Genomic DNA, 13,773 nt, shown 5'->3' on the forward strand with positions numbered 1-13,773 from the left:
GCCAAAACCAGGTCCCGAAGCAGTAACAATGTGCGCCGAGCCGCCTCAAAAGTACTAGGAGGACAAGTACGCAATGCAAAGTAAAAAAAACTCCAGTACATGCCCTAAGTAACGACAGCTCACACTGAGGATCATCAAGCATAACAATAAGGGCGGGTGGTGAAATTGATTCCAATATCATCTTAAATTAGAAGAGAAACTCTAATCACCTGAGCTATCCCTTATTCTCATCATGTTTAAGTTGTTGAAAGTACGAATTACAAAGTTGGCTTCTAAAGAGTATTTTGTATATATGACGTAAAATAGAATTACTCTCTTCTTCCGTTCTTTTTCATTCAATTCTTTTTATTATTTATATAACTGTGTTTTTATTAATTTTCTTACTTTTGTTTTATTTATTATTTTTATGAAAATATATTTATTTCTGTATTCACTAACTTTTGTTTTCACTAATTATCTATGTTCATTAATTTATTGTGTTACAATAGATAGAAAAAATAAAATTTAAAACAAAAAAATCAAAGATGTACCTAACGTGGGTAATAAATTTTAAAACATACATATGTTAACTCAACTGAAATTATCTAAATTTATTTTAGCTATAAATTGAAATTGAATAGTTTTTCTCAACCTAACTATTTAAGCTTATTCTAATTTAAATTGTTTTTTCATGAAATAAGTGAAAATAAGTTGAACATAATAAGACTTATAGATGCTAATGCTATGGGTGACAATATCACCCTAAACCCGATGGATAATCGTCCACCCAATCCAAATATATGGATGAAAACCCAAACTTAAGTGGATGCATGTTATACGAATGATGGATGGATTGAGTCGAATTTGGGTGAAGATTCATCCAACCCATCATTCGCCCCATCCATCCATTCGTTGAAATATTTTTTTAATCTAGAATTTAATTATGAATGTGAAAAATGTATTATATACTTTTACTTCACCTAATTCATCCATGAATGATGGATGGATTGGATGTGGATGAAGGCAAATTAGATCAATGATGGATGGATTGGGTGACGGATGGATCATTAGCGGACGAGCATCACCCGAACCGCCTCCGATCCATTGCCACCCCTAGTTAATGTCATACGTGGATTCTTTAATTATAAATAGAGACCATACATGGAGTCTTAATAAATAGAGCCAAAGAAGTTTATATTATAATGCTTCTAAAACAAACTTATAGCTATATTTATGAATTTTAAAAGCAACAATGTAAAATAAGAAGGAAAAATACACTTTAATAATCCCAACTATGGGTGATTTATTTCTAATAATCCCAACTAAGATTTATTATCTAATAATCCCAACTATGGGGTCACTTTGCTATTAATAGTCCCAACCGGTCAACAAGTGGTCAACAACCTTCTATTATAGGTTACCAAGACACGTGATTGGTCTAAAATTAAAAAATAAAAATAAAAAAAAAGAAAAAAAAATTAAATAAGAAAAAAAAACCCAAAAATCCTAACAGTTTCCTCCCTTCCGCCACCATGGCACCCAAAGCTCAAACCCTAGCTTATCGGAAAACGGCCAGCCGCCTGCGCTAACCCACGAAAACGGCCGGCCAACCCCTCCCAACCCCCAAAACCACCTTAGCCGGCCCACCCGCACCCCCCAAACCACCCTCATCCCTTTCCCGGCCCTCGAAAACAACTCCACTCGCTTCCCTTACCGTCAAAATCGCTCTCCCTCCCTTCCCCAACACCCAAAAACGGCCCCCTGGGCGGTTTTGTGGGTGGGGGAAGCGAGGGAGATCGACAATTAAGGTTTTTTTTTTTTTTCTATTTTCCGGCAGGGTCGGGATGGGAGGGGGTGGTTTTGGGGGTGGGGATGGACGGGCTAGGTTATTTTGGGAGTAGGAAGTGCCCGCCGATGAGTTCTAGGGGTTAGGGGAAGTCGCTAGCCAGTTCTCGGTGGCCTAGAGTTGGGCCCTAGGGTATTATGGTGTTTTGGGCCCTAGGGTATTACCGTGTTTTGGGGTTTTTTTTACAGTATTTTGGGGTATTACAGTGTTTAGGGTTGGGCCCTAGGGCCCACTTAGCCTGGGAAGGTGTTTTGGGGTTTTTTTTAAAAAAAAATTTAAAAAAAAAATTAATTTTTTTAATTTTGGAGCAATTACATGTTGACATGTGGAAAATTTTTTTATTTTTATTTTTTTTAAATTACCCTTTTAGCAGGCTACTGGTAATTGGGGCTACTAGAGGCAAAGTGACCCCATAGTTGGGATTATTAGATAATAAACCTTAGTTGGGATTATTAGAAGTAAATCTGCCATAGTTGGGATTATTAAAGTGTATTTTTCCAAATAAGAAACCTTGCATGTATAAATAGATGATGTTTTTCCCCTCGCCTTATTGTTTACTTATTTCAAGTCTAAATTTCCCTCTAAATGACATATGCCCCTTATATGCATCCCAAAAAAGGCATGGGACAGGCTAAGTGGGATAAATGGAGTAGCAAGGTAAATCTTAATCTATATATTTAGTACAAAAATGAAGTTTTAAAAAGAAAAGCATATGCACACTTGTGATTTATATGTTAAGAAAAAATAGTCGTGTGATATTATGATAAATCATTAAGTACTTAGAATTTTTATTAGTATATAAAAAATATTAGTAGTATAAAATATGCATTGGTTAGCATGAAACTTCAAACGTTGCAAATAAAAAAAGAATTGATGATGTACATAGTATAATTTTATAATTTTTTATTTTTTTTACTAGTTGTTGGACCCTGCGAAGCGCCTTCGTTGCCCAAGCTTGGCATAACTTAAATGCGATAAATCGTATTAATCCCCAACATTGTGAGTTCTATCCACATTTTCATCCGTTCTTTTTCTTTTCTATTTTTCTTTTTTGAATTTTACTCTTTCATATTATTCTTTTTTATAACAATACATACTGTACTATTTGTTTTGTGGTAAAAAAAAAAACTTTAATTTTATAATAACAAAAAGAAAAAACAATTCAGAACAAATTACATAGAATCAATAAAAAAAAATGAATAAATAAATCAAACACAACTTATTAACCAAATTTAAACATCTAACCCTGACAATCATTTTTCAATAATCCCTAATAATCTCTGTTGCAGAATTCTTCACAGTTTGATATCTTTCTTTCTCTCCAAATTAGATAAGCAATGGTGACACTCATCCTGAAAAAAGTTGACTTTTAGCATTAGAATGATACTAAGAAATTAGAATTCACAACTTTGAGTCATAGTTACTAGGAAATTGTTGAATTCCTATCCATTGCAGAATAGTTGATCAAATAGCAGAAAAGAATTCACATTGAAAGAACAAATGCTTGATGGTTTCAGCCTCTTTCTCACAAAGAATACACAATTAGTCACGTTGAACACCAATCTTAGGAATTAAGATTATCACAGGCTAAAAATAATAAACCACATTATAATACTTTACAAAATTAAAGTAATCGTAGTAAACTAGTTATTCATTGTAATATAAGAAATAAATCGTTAATATTTGAATTATGAATTAAGCTACCTTATATATTATATAAATGGAAGTTTTAAAGTCCTACATTTTTTAAAAAGGTGAAATATTATTATCATTCCCACAAAACAAACATAATTGTTTACTGTACCAAATCTAATCATTTTATGAAAGATAATATACAAATAATTCCCCCATTTATTTCTAGTTGCTACATTTTGGATTTGAATACTATTCACATAAATTACCTTGAGCTTCTTTTTTGATTTATGCTTAAGAAAATTCAAAATCATATGAGTTCATGTTACATTTGTTGAAATATGTTTTCAAAATATAAATTTTTTTCTTATTAATAATGAAAGAGATGGAGTATTGTGATTTTAAATAATAAATACTCAAGTACACTTAAATAAAGTGTCAACTAATAGAGATAACAAAGGAAATATAATCACATATTTTTTTTTCTTAAGAACTTATATTTATGCAATAAAATAATGAACATATCAAATGCATATACACCAACATATTAAAGTTAGTTATTGTCAAAAAAAAAAAAAAAAAAAAAAAAAAAAAACCTTTTATATTAAAGTTAGGTAGAGAACAAGATATGAGGAGTAAAATACTTCCACAAAGCTATCAACTAATTTGACTTTTAACATAAAACTTTACTACACAATATGCATATATACTCACAAATTGAAAACACTATATTTGGCAACAAAAAAGAAACTAACTAAATTATCAAAACTCTAATCATTATTTGACCCCTCTAAACCCCATAAAACCAAATCTCATTCCATAAGCAATAATAAAAATCAATACCATAAGATACCAAATCAAAGTGAAAAAAAAAAGGAAAAAGTTGATATTATAATCTAATTGTACTACAGCCCCTAAATAATTCATTACATTACATAATTTTTTTTTTTTTTTTTCCTTTTTTGTGAGTGGGTGAAGAAAAGAAAAAAAAATAAAAAATCCACCCAATAAATAGTGAAAAATATTGACCCACTCACTCCTCACCCAATCATCTTTTCCCCTTATCTTCTCTCTCTAAAATTTTCTCTCTCTAAAACTCAACCTCTTTCTCTTCATCTTCTTCCTCCTCTTCCTAATCTTTTGACTCAGATCCCATCTTTCTCTCTCCTCCATTTTCACTCTCTTCTTCTTCAGATCTTCAATCTTCTGCAACTTTTTCTCAGATCTAACAATGGAGCAAGAATCCCCAGCAAAAACCCACCTCAAATCCACCTTAAAAACCACCCCATTTTCCACCCTTTGCTCCTCTTCCTTCCCAGAAGAAGTTCTCGAACATGTTCTCTCCTTCATTGAGTCACACTCCGACCTAAACTCTGTCTCACTCGTTTGCAAAGCTTGGTATGAGATCGAACGATGGTGTCGTCGTCGGATCTTCATCGGAAATTGCTACGCTGTTAGCCCTTCGATTGTAATCCGACGGTTCAGAGACATCCGATCTGTTACTATTAAAGGAAAGCCTCATTTTGCTGACTTTAATCTTGTTCCTGAAGGTTGGGGTGGTCACGCTTTGCCGTGGATCGCTGCGTTTTCGGACGCTTTTCCGGCGTTGGAGGAGCTTCGGATGAAGAGGATGGTTGTTACTGATGAAGCTCTTGAGTTGATTGGGAAAAAATGGCGGAATTTTAAGGTTTTGGTTTTGTGCTCTTGTGAAGGGTTTTCTACTGATGGTTTAGCTTCTATTGCTGCTAATTGCAGGTGGGTTTTTGTTAGATCTTTCTGGGTTTTCCTAATTTTTGCTGATTTGTTTAAAGTTTTCTGCATTTTTAACGGTCATTTCTGGGTTTGACTGTTAATTTTACTTTAATTAATTGATTAGTTAGAATTAATTGTGTGATTTTAGTTTGTGGGTTTTGTTTAATTTTATCTGGGTGTTTTAATTTGGTGGATTTTTTTGATGATTTAGTTTTAATTTGCAGTACTTTAGTTCAGTTGAGTATACTTTTGGTATTTGTTTACTTTATATTTTTTTCATCATTTCAAGTAATTGACTATTGCTGTTGAATTGGGTTCTTTTGTGTATTGTATATGGATTTAAGATTTGACTTTGAGCTTTTTTTAATGTCAACTTTAGCTGCTAGATTTGTTGCTTCTGTTGAAATTCATGGTTGGTTTAGTGATTATCTTCAAATGAGATTATGCTATTTTGGTTATATTTGGACTTTATTGTAGTGGATTATTCAGAGAAGAAGACCATTTCCAAGATTGTAGCTGTTGATATAATTACATAGCTTCTGTTTCAGGCTTGGATTATCGAAATCGCTGTCTCCTTGATTATGCAGGAAATAAATCAGTTTTTTGTTCCTTAATTATCACTTAAGATCTGATTTTGTTGTTGATATCAATTATAGCTTCCTGGTCCAACCCCTGGCTTTGTTTTTCGGCGAAATTTGTGGAAATGAAGCATTTTTGGATCTTAAATGCTGATTAGGAGACTTGATATTTTGGCTATTGGTATAAATTAAGCTCCTTGGTTCTGTTTAATTAGTTGTTAAGTATATTTATACTTAATTATTCAGTATACATATAACTTGAATTTTACTGCTTTATCTGCTGAATTTTGTGCGGCTTTCAGAAGCTCTATAATTATCTTTATAAAAGATTTTGTGGTTCTGTACTAGTACCACTGATCTAAGGCTGAAAAAAGAAAAAGGTGAGTCATCATCCGTTGGTATCATTGTCTAATGTGGTACCTTCAATAATGGCGTGAAGAAAGATTTGGATGTTTATGGGGTTGGACCACACAGTATATCTCTTTCTCTATCTCTCTGGGCAAGCATAGTTGCTTTCTATTTTGGATGGGGGTGATTGCTATGTTTGATCAATGCGCGATTTCATGCGTGTTAATTACTATGTGTATTCTTTCTCTATGCTACAATGCCTACAATACTTGTGAAGAGGAAGTCTCATGCTCCTTTTCAGTTATCCGAAATTGCTATACCTTCTGTCCGATTTAACTGTCACATCAGTCGTTCATGTTATTACATTATTATCATGACTATTAAATTTGTTACATGGTGGGATTATTTTTCTTCTACATTTTTTGTGGGATCTTTCGGTATCTGATAAACTATTTTTTTTTATTTTGGTTGGTTTCTTATGTCTAAATGCAATAAGAATATAGAATATCTATGCATGGGTGATTCTTAAGATTTTGAATTTATATTTAAGCTTTGGGTTATCTGAGTTGGGTCTGCATGGAAAGTCACTATCTGATATTGCCTTTACTTTGGCTTCTTTTTCTTTGTTTTATGGTCCACTATATTATGTGGTTTGTTTTCAGTTTTGGATGGTTGTATTTTGGACACTGCAGGTCCCCTTTGAGATGCTGGGTTTATTTTTATTTATTTGTTTTTGCCTTTGGGTTCCTTTATCTTTTCTATGGATTCTAAAAAATAATATGTAATTGCTTGAACTTTGTGGAGTTGCTTTTCTTGCTGATGTATCACAACATCTGCCCATGAAGTCGATCGGATTCTGCTGCTGATTCCTAGGCTGTGTGAATATCTCCTATCTTCATTCTTGATGATGATATAATATCCAATAATTATGCTATGCTTCTTTTAACCGCTAGCTTAAGCTTGCAGATTGTTGTGTTTCCTCTTATTCTAACTTTATATAATAAGCTTGAATATTGAGATCTAATGATTGTTTTTGTGACTTGTCTAATATTTACAGGAATTTGAAAACTCTGGACTTATGCGAAAGTGAAGTTGATGATTCAAGTGGGAATTGGATAAGCCATTTTCCGGATACTTATACCTCATTAGAATCTCTGAATGTCGCCTGCCTCATCTCAGAGCTGCGATTCTCTTCTCTTGAGCGTTTGGTGAGCAGATGCCCAAACCTCAAATCGCTCAGGCTCAATCGTGCAGTGCCTCTGGACAAGCTCTCAGTTCTTTTGGAGAAGGCTCCTCAGTTGGTTGACTTTGGCTCTGGTTCATTTTTGACTGAGCTCAACACTGAAGGCCATGATAAAATTACTAGGGCTTTTGCAGGATGTAAAGGGCTGAAGGGGCTATCTGGGCTCTTTGATGTCGTCCCTACTTATCTTCCCGCCCTATATCCTGTCTGCTCGGGGCTCACTTCTTTGAATCTGAGTTACGCCACTATTCACTCCCCTGATCTGATCAAACTTCTCAGTCACTGTCAGAGTCTTCAACGTCTTTGGGTATATTTTAACTTGATAACATCTTTTTATGTATTTTGGAATCATTGTTGTGACTTATTGGCTGATTGCAACTCATGTTTTCAAAGCTGCTGAAATGGAATTGAATCCACCCTTCACTTTAGTTTTCTTAAAAATTAAGGAGGTAGAATATTGCAAGTGGCTAAAAATATGGGGTGGGTTTAGGCAAGATTTTAATAATCATAAAAAAAAAAGACATTATGCATCATGATACCTCTTTTTACTATCAGGAACATAAAGGACATTATTTGGATACTCTCTAATCTATGATCAATGCAGGTACTTGATTACATTGAAGATAGTGGCCTTGAAGTGCTTGCAGAATCATGTAAGGATCTGCGGGAGCTACGCGTCTTCCCTTCCGAGCCTTATGTTCAAGAACCAAATGTTTGCCTAACAGAGCAAGGCCTGGTATCAGTCGCCATGGGTTGTCCTCAACTGCAATCTGTTCTTTATTTTTGCCGTCAAATGTCCAACGAAGCATTATTCACCATTGCGAAAAATCGCCCCAACCTTACCCGCTTCCGTCTATGCATCATTGAGCCCCAGTGCCCAGACTACTTAACAAACCAACCACTAGACGAGGGTTTTGGGGCCATTGTCGAGCACTGCAAGGACCTCCGCCGCCTTTCATTGTCTGGTCTCCTCACTGATCGTGTTTTTGAGCTCATGGGGACCCATGCCAAGAAACTCGAGATGCTTTCCTTGGCATTTGCCGGAGACAGTGATGTGGGTTTACATCATGTTTTATCAGGGTGCAAGGACCTTAGGAAGCTCGAGATTAGGGATTGCCCATTTGGTGGAAGAGCGCTTGTGGCGAATGCAGCCAAGTTGGAGACAATGCGATCCCTTTGGATGTCTTCGTGCCAAGTGAGCTACGGGGATTGTAAACTGCTTGGCCAGAAGATGCCGAGGTTGAATGTGGAGGTTATGGATGAAAGGGGGCACCCTGAATCAAGGCCTGATGAATCCCCCGTTGAGAAGCTTTACATCTACCGGTCAGTTGTTGGACCCAGATTGGACTCTCCGGAATTTGTTTGGACTATGGGTGAAGAAGAAGACTCAGCATCAGCAATGAGGGTCTCGGCCCTTGTTGAATCAGGTTTAGAGTGGCTGCACGCCACTTCAGATGGCTAATCGGATGTTTTAGTGCCGATTGGGAAGATATATCTGGGAGGGTAGGGATGTATGTTTATTGATTGTTTGTGTACTAGTATGGTGTAGCTAGGATAGAGGACGCGGTTTCATCTTGTTGATCAGCGAAACCTTTAAAATTTGTATGTATACTAGGGCTCATGGTGATCACATTCATTTCATTTCATTATTCAATGTAACTGAATAATTCAATCTTCAATAACTTTTGCAAAGTATGCAAATTATTCCTTGGTTTTTTAAGCAAGACTTTTGCTAAATCTTGAACAGAAGATGCCTTTTCTTCATATAAGAACAGTATCCGCAAATCGAGCATTAATAATTTTGATCCTTGGATACATTTAGGAAGTCGTGTGGGAAACTACCTTATAAAAATTGGTTTTTTGTAAAAAACGTTGTAATAAACTATCTTTTAAAGCATAAAATGTTGTAAAGCTTTTTGCCCATTTGAACTAGGGTTGTAAGAAATTCAAATGGGCAAATAATTCCCCAACTCATCATACAGGGGAGGATGTTGAGATGGAGACTGATATTCAGGCAAATGATGGTAATCCTGGTCCATTGAAATCTATTTCATATGTACAAGCGGCGGGGGGTTTAGGGCAAAGGATGAATCCTTTGTTCGACTCTGGAAATGAAGAGGAAGATCTAGCCTCAGATGACGAAAGTTGCCCTACTATCCTGCTGACGAAGGAAGAGAAGAGACACCTCCGGCAGCCGTGGAAGGATGCAATCATAATCAAGTTGTTTGATAGGAGACTAAGCTATGACCTTCTGGTTAAGAAGCCTCGGATGAAATGGTGTTTGAAGGGTGATATTGCCCTAACTGATGTAGGCCATTTAATAATCTGGCTGATTATGAATTTGTCATGTCACAAGGGCCATGGATTATTGGTGATAGCTACTTAACAATCCGTAAAGGGATTTGTGGCGGATAATGAACCAATCAAAAGCCTTACTGCTTGGGTTAGAATACCACAACTCTCTGTGGAATACTGTGATAAACAGTTCTTGCATAAAATTGGATTGAAAATTGGCAAAGTGGTGAGAATCGATAAAAAAAACTGAGTCCAAGGACAGAGGTCAGTATGTAAGATTTGGTATCGAAGTTGATTTAACTAAGCCACTTTTGTCAAAATTTAGAATGAATGGAAGGGTTTGGAAAATTCAATAGGAAGGGTTGAGACAAATTTGCTTCAAATGTGGAAAGCTAGGGCATAAGGAAGGAGAGTGTGACACTTTCGCCAAGCCAGTGATTGCGAATGATCAAGGTGGAGAAGTAGATGCCATTAAGAAAGTTGCAGAAGGGAATTTAGTGAAAACTCAGCATGCTAGATCCTAAATGCTGGTTCAACGCCCAGCTAGACATACTGCTTAGAAAACAATAGGAGAAAATAACTGGCAACAAAATAAGGCTGGGAAGGCACAACAGAGTGCTAGTAAAAAAAGGCAGTGGCAATAGCCCAAGAGGTGATAAGAAAAATAATGATGGTTCCAGATTTGCGGTGCTAGAGTTGGAAACCCATGAGTAGATACCAAACTGTTGGGATGGCAGAGGAAAAAGCTGTTAACTTGGCAGAGGACACTCATAATCAGGGTAACAGGCCTAGTGTCTTGGAGAAAGATCATAGTGATAATACTCAAGAAAATATGGAAATTCAATCAACTGTTGATTTTGGGTGAATCTTTAAAAGATAAAGATGGAAAATCACAGTAAAAAGATTGGCAATGTTATTCAGGAAAATGAAAGTATTTCCTCTGGAAATATTAGGGAAAAAGATATGATAAGATCTCCCCTTACTTTGTATACCAGAGTAACAGGGAGTGGTGCTAAGAATTTTATGAAAAAAGATAATAAAAAATCTAATTTTTCCTTACCCCTTATGATTCGCATACTCAACATGTCACGATTTTGGTGAAGAAGATAGGAGAAGACCCATGGCTTTTTTCTGCTATCTATGCAAGTCCTAACAGCACTTTGAGAAAAGAGATTTGGGCTGAGTTAGAACTTATCAAAGGGAGGTATAAGGGGCTGGTGATTTTAATGAAACTTCGAAGGACTCGGAATGAAATAGGTGTGGAGGTTCGGAGATGCAAAGGAGATGTAACGAGTTCGCGAATTGGATCGAGAATAATAATTTTATTGATTTGGGGGTGTTCAGGCCCCGATCATACATGCTTTAGAGGGACCTCGATTGACACCTTCAAATCGGCTAGACTCGATAGGGGTTTAGTTAATGAAGACTGGAGGATGCGTTTTGAGGAGGGGGCGCTTTGTAACTTACCTAGAACTGCCTCTGATCAATGCCCAATTTTAACTAGTACTAATGGTTTTGCTCCAATTCCATCAAGTTCTAAACCTTTCCGATTTCAAGCTGCCTGGATCCATCATGAAAAATTTGAGGAATTTGTGGTGTCGAACTGGAAAAATAGTGAGCCTATTATTCCTTTTTCACGAACCTTTGCTGAAAAATTAAGTAGGTGGAATAAGGAAATTTTCCACAATATTTTTCGGAAGAAGGAGGAATTAATTGCAAGGATGGCAGGAATTCAGCGTGAGCTTTCTAAGGGGCGCAATTCATATTTAATAAAGCTGGAGGCGAACCTGTGAAGACAATTGAGCGATGTTTTGGACCAAGAGGAAACTTTATGGTTCCAAAATCCAGATTATAGGCATTGTGTGAAGGAGATAGGAATACGAGATATTTTCATGTCTCAACTATCATCAGTAGGCGAAGAAACAGGATTGAAACTTTGCAAGATAGCACTGGCGAGTGGGTTACTGATCAAGATCGAGTGAAAAGTATGGTGTTAAGCTACTGGAGACACCTTTTTCAAGAGAAAAGTACTTGCTTCACCGGTACTAAATTACTGGATGATTATTTCCCCAAAATCGATGAGTAGGGGTGGAGGGATATTACGAGAGCCTTTGCTGATTGTGAGATTAAAAAAGCACTCATGAGTATGAAAGCCTGCAAAGCTCCCGGGCCGGATGGTTTTCAGCCTTTGTTTTATCAAAGGTATTGGGATATTGTGCAACCGAGTGTGAATAATCTTGTGCGTGATATCCTAGAAGGTAAAGAGTTTCTAGCAGGGTTGAATGATGCATTTCTAGTCTTGATCCCGAAGGTGGAGACACCTCAAAGAGCTAATCAATTTCGTCCAATTGGGTTGTGCAATATTGTGTACAAGTTAGTTACCAAGGTGATTGTCAATCGACTAAAACCCCTTCTACCAAAATTGATTTCTCTGACTCAATGTAGCTTTGTGCCGAAACGTCAAATCACCGACAATGTTATTATTGTCCAAGAGATGATGCATACAATGAGAAGGAAGCAAAGTGGAAAGGGTTATATGGCGATAGATGAAGATAGATTTTGAGAAAGTCGTATGATAGATTGCGTTGGAGCTTTATTAGAGAATCCTTGATGGAGTTCAGATTGCCCCAATTGGTGGTTGAGATCATAATGAAATGTATCAATTCGGCAAGGTTGCAAATCTTATGGAATGGGGAGCCAATAGAGAGTTTTAATCCGAGTCGGGGGATCCGACAAAGTGACCCTGGCCTCTATCTCCATATTTATATGTTATTTGTATGGAGAGACTTGCTCACTTGATAGATTTTGAGATTAGAATGGGAGCTTGGAAACCAGTTCGAGCTAGTAGGAATGGCCCTCAAATTTCTAATATTGCATTTGCCGATGATCTTATTTTGTTCTGTGAAGCGACTGTAGATCAAGCAAGTGTAATGAAGAGTTGCTTGGACAAATTTGTGATGTTTCAGGCAGTAAGGTGAGTAATGATAAGTCTCGGGTGTATTTTTCGAGTAATACCAATGGAGAATTACGCAAGGCTATTTGCAGGGAGATGGGTATGGATGAGGCGGATGATTTTGGTAAATATTTGGGGGTGCCTACAATTAATGGGAGGACTTCGAAACAGAATTACCAATATATTCTTGATCGTATTAACTCAAAGCTTGCGGGCTGGAAGTCGAAGGCGCTCTCTATGGCTGGGCGAGCTACTTTGGTGCAAGCCTCACTTGCATCGGTTCCCTTCTGCACAATGCAATCTACGAAGCTTCCCAGGTCAGTTTGTGATGATGTTGATCGGAAAGCGGAAATTTTTTTGTGGGGTGAAAAGGATGATGAGAGAAAGGTGCACATAGTGGCATGGAAAAGGATTACTAAGCCGAAATCGGAAGGAGGATTGGGGCTAAAATCTATGAGGCAAGCCAATACTGCCTTCCTAGCTAAATTAGGATGGCGTATGTTGGCAGAACCGGAAGTGCTTTGGTTAAGGGTGCTGAGACACAAATATTGTGATGGCCGGTGCGATGTTGATGTGTTTCGAGAATGAAGAGGTGCCTCCAATGCTTGGCAAGGCATTATGAGTAGTATTGATGTACTCAAAAAGGGGATTAACATGGTGGTGGGTAATGGTTTATCTACCATGTTCTGGCTGCATCACTGGGATACGAAGGAGCCACTTATCTCTCTTGCGGATCCTCCCCCACCTATAGAGCTACAAGAAGCTAAGGTCAAGGATATGTGGGATGAGAACGTAGGCTGAAAATTTGAAGAATTTGCGGCTTATCTACCAGCGAGTGTGCTTGCTGAAATTTCTTCTTTTGATTTAGTTGAAGATGAGGAGGCAATTGATGATATTTATTGGAATGGTTCGACATCTGGTAGATTCACCTTAGGCTCGGCAATACAAATTGTGCGTAATAGCCCCAACCTCCCTATTGAACAAATAAGGGGTTGGAAGCTAATTTGGAAGGTGAAAGCGCCCCAAAGAATGCGAATGTTTCTTTGGCTTGCTATCCAAGATCGTATTATGACAAATTGCAATAGATTTGTGAGGAAAATTGCTGCTAATCCTAGCTGTCAGGTTTGTGGTGCAGGGGAAGAAGATA

At 36.9% G+C, this 13,773-nt stretch overlaps 1 protein-coding gene across 1 annotated transcript; it reads left to right on the top strand.

Annotated features, from left to right (window-relative positions):
• Window positions 1-4,399: 4,399 nt before the first annotated feature.
• Window positions 4,400-9,101, top strand: LOC110737015 (protein TRANSPORT INHIBITOR RESPONSE 1-like). The gene is made up of 3 exons (XM_021917362.1): window positions 4,400-5,212; window positions 7,193-7,685; window positions 7,983-9,101. Exons 1-3 carry the CDS (start codon window positions 4,689-4,691, stop codon window positions 8,838-8,840), a joined length of 1,875 nt encoding a protein of 624 aa, XP_021773054.1. The 5' UTR covers window positions 4,400-4,688; the 3' UTR covers window positions 8,841-9,101.
• The last annotated feature ends 4,672 nt before the right edge of the window (window positions 9,102-13,773 follow it).

Source organism: Chenopodium quinoa, unplaced genomic scaffold, assembly GCF_001683475.1.
Source record: "Chenopodium quinoa cultivar QQ74 unplaced genomic scaffold, ASM168347v1, whole genome shotgun sequence".
Taxonomy (NCBI): Eukaryota; Viridiplantae; Streptophyta; class Magnoliopsida; order Caryophyllales; family Amaranthaceae; genus Chenopodium; species Chenopodium quinoa.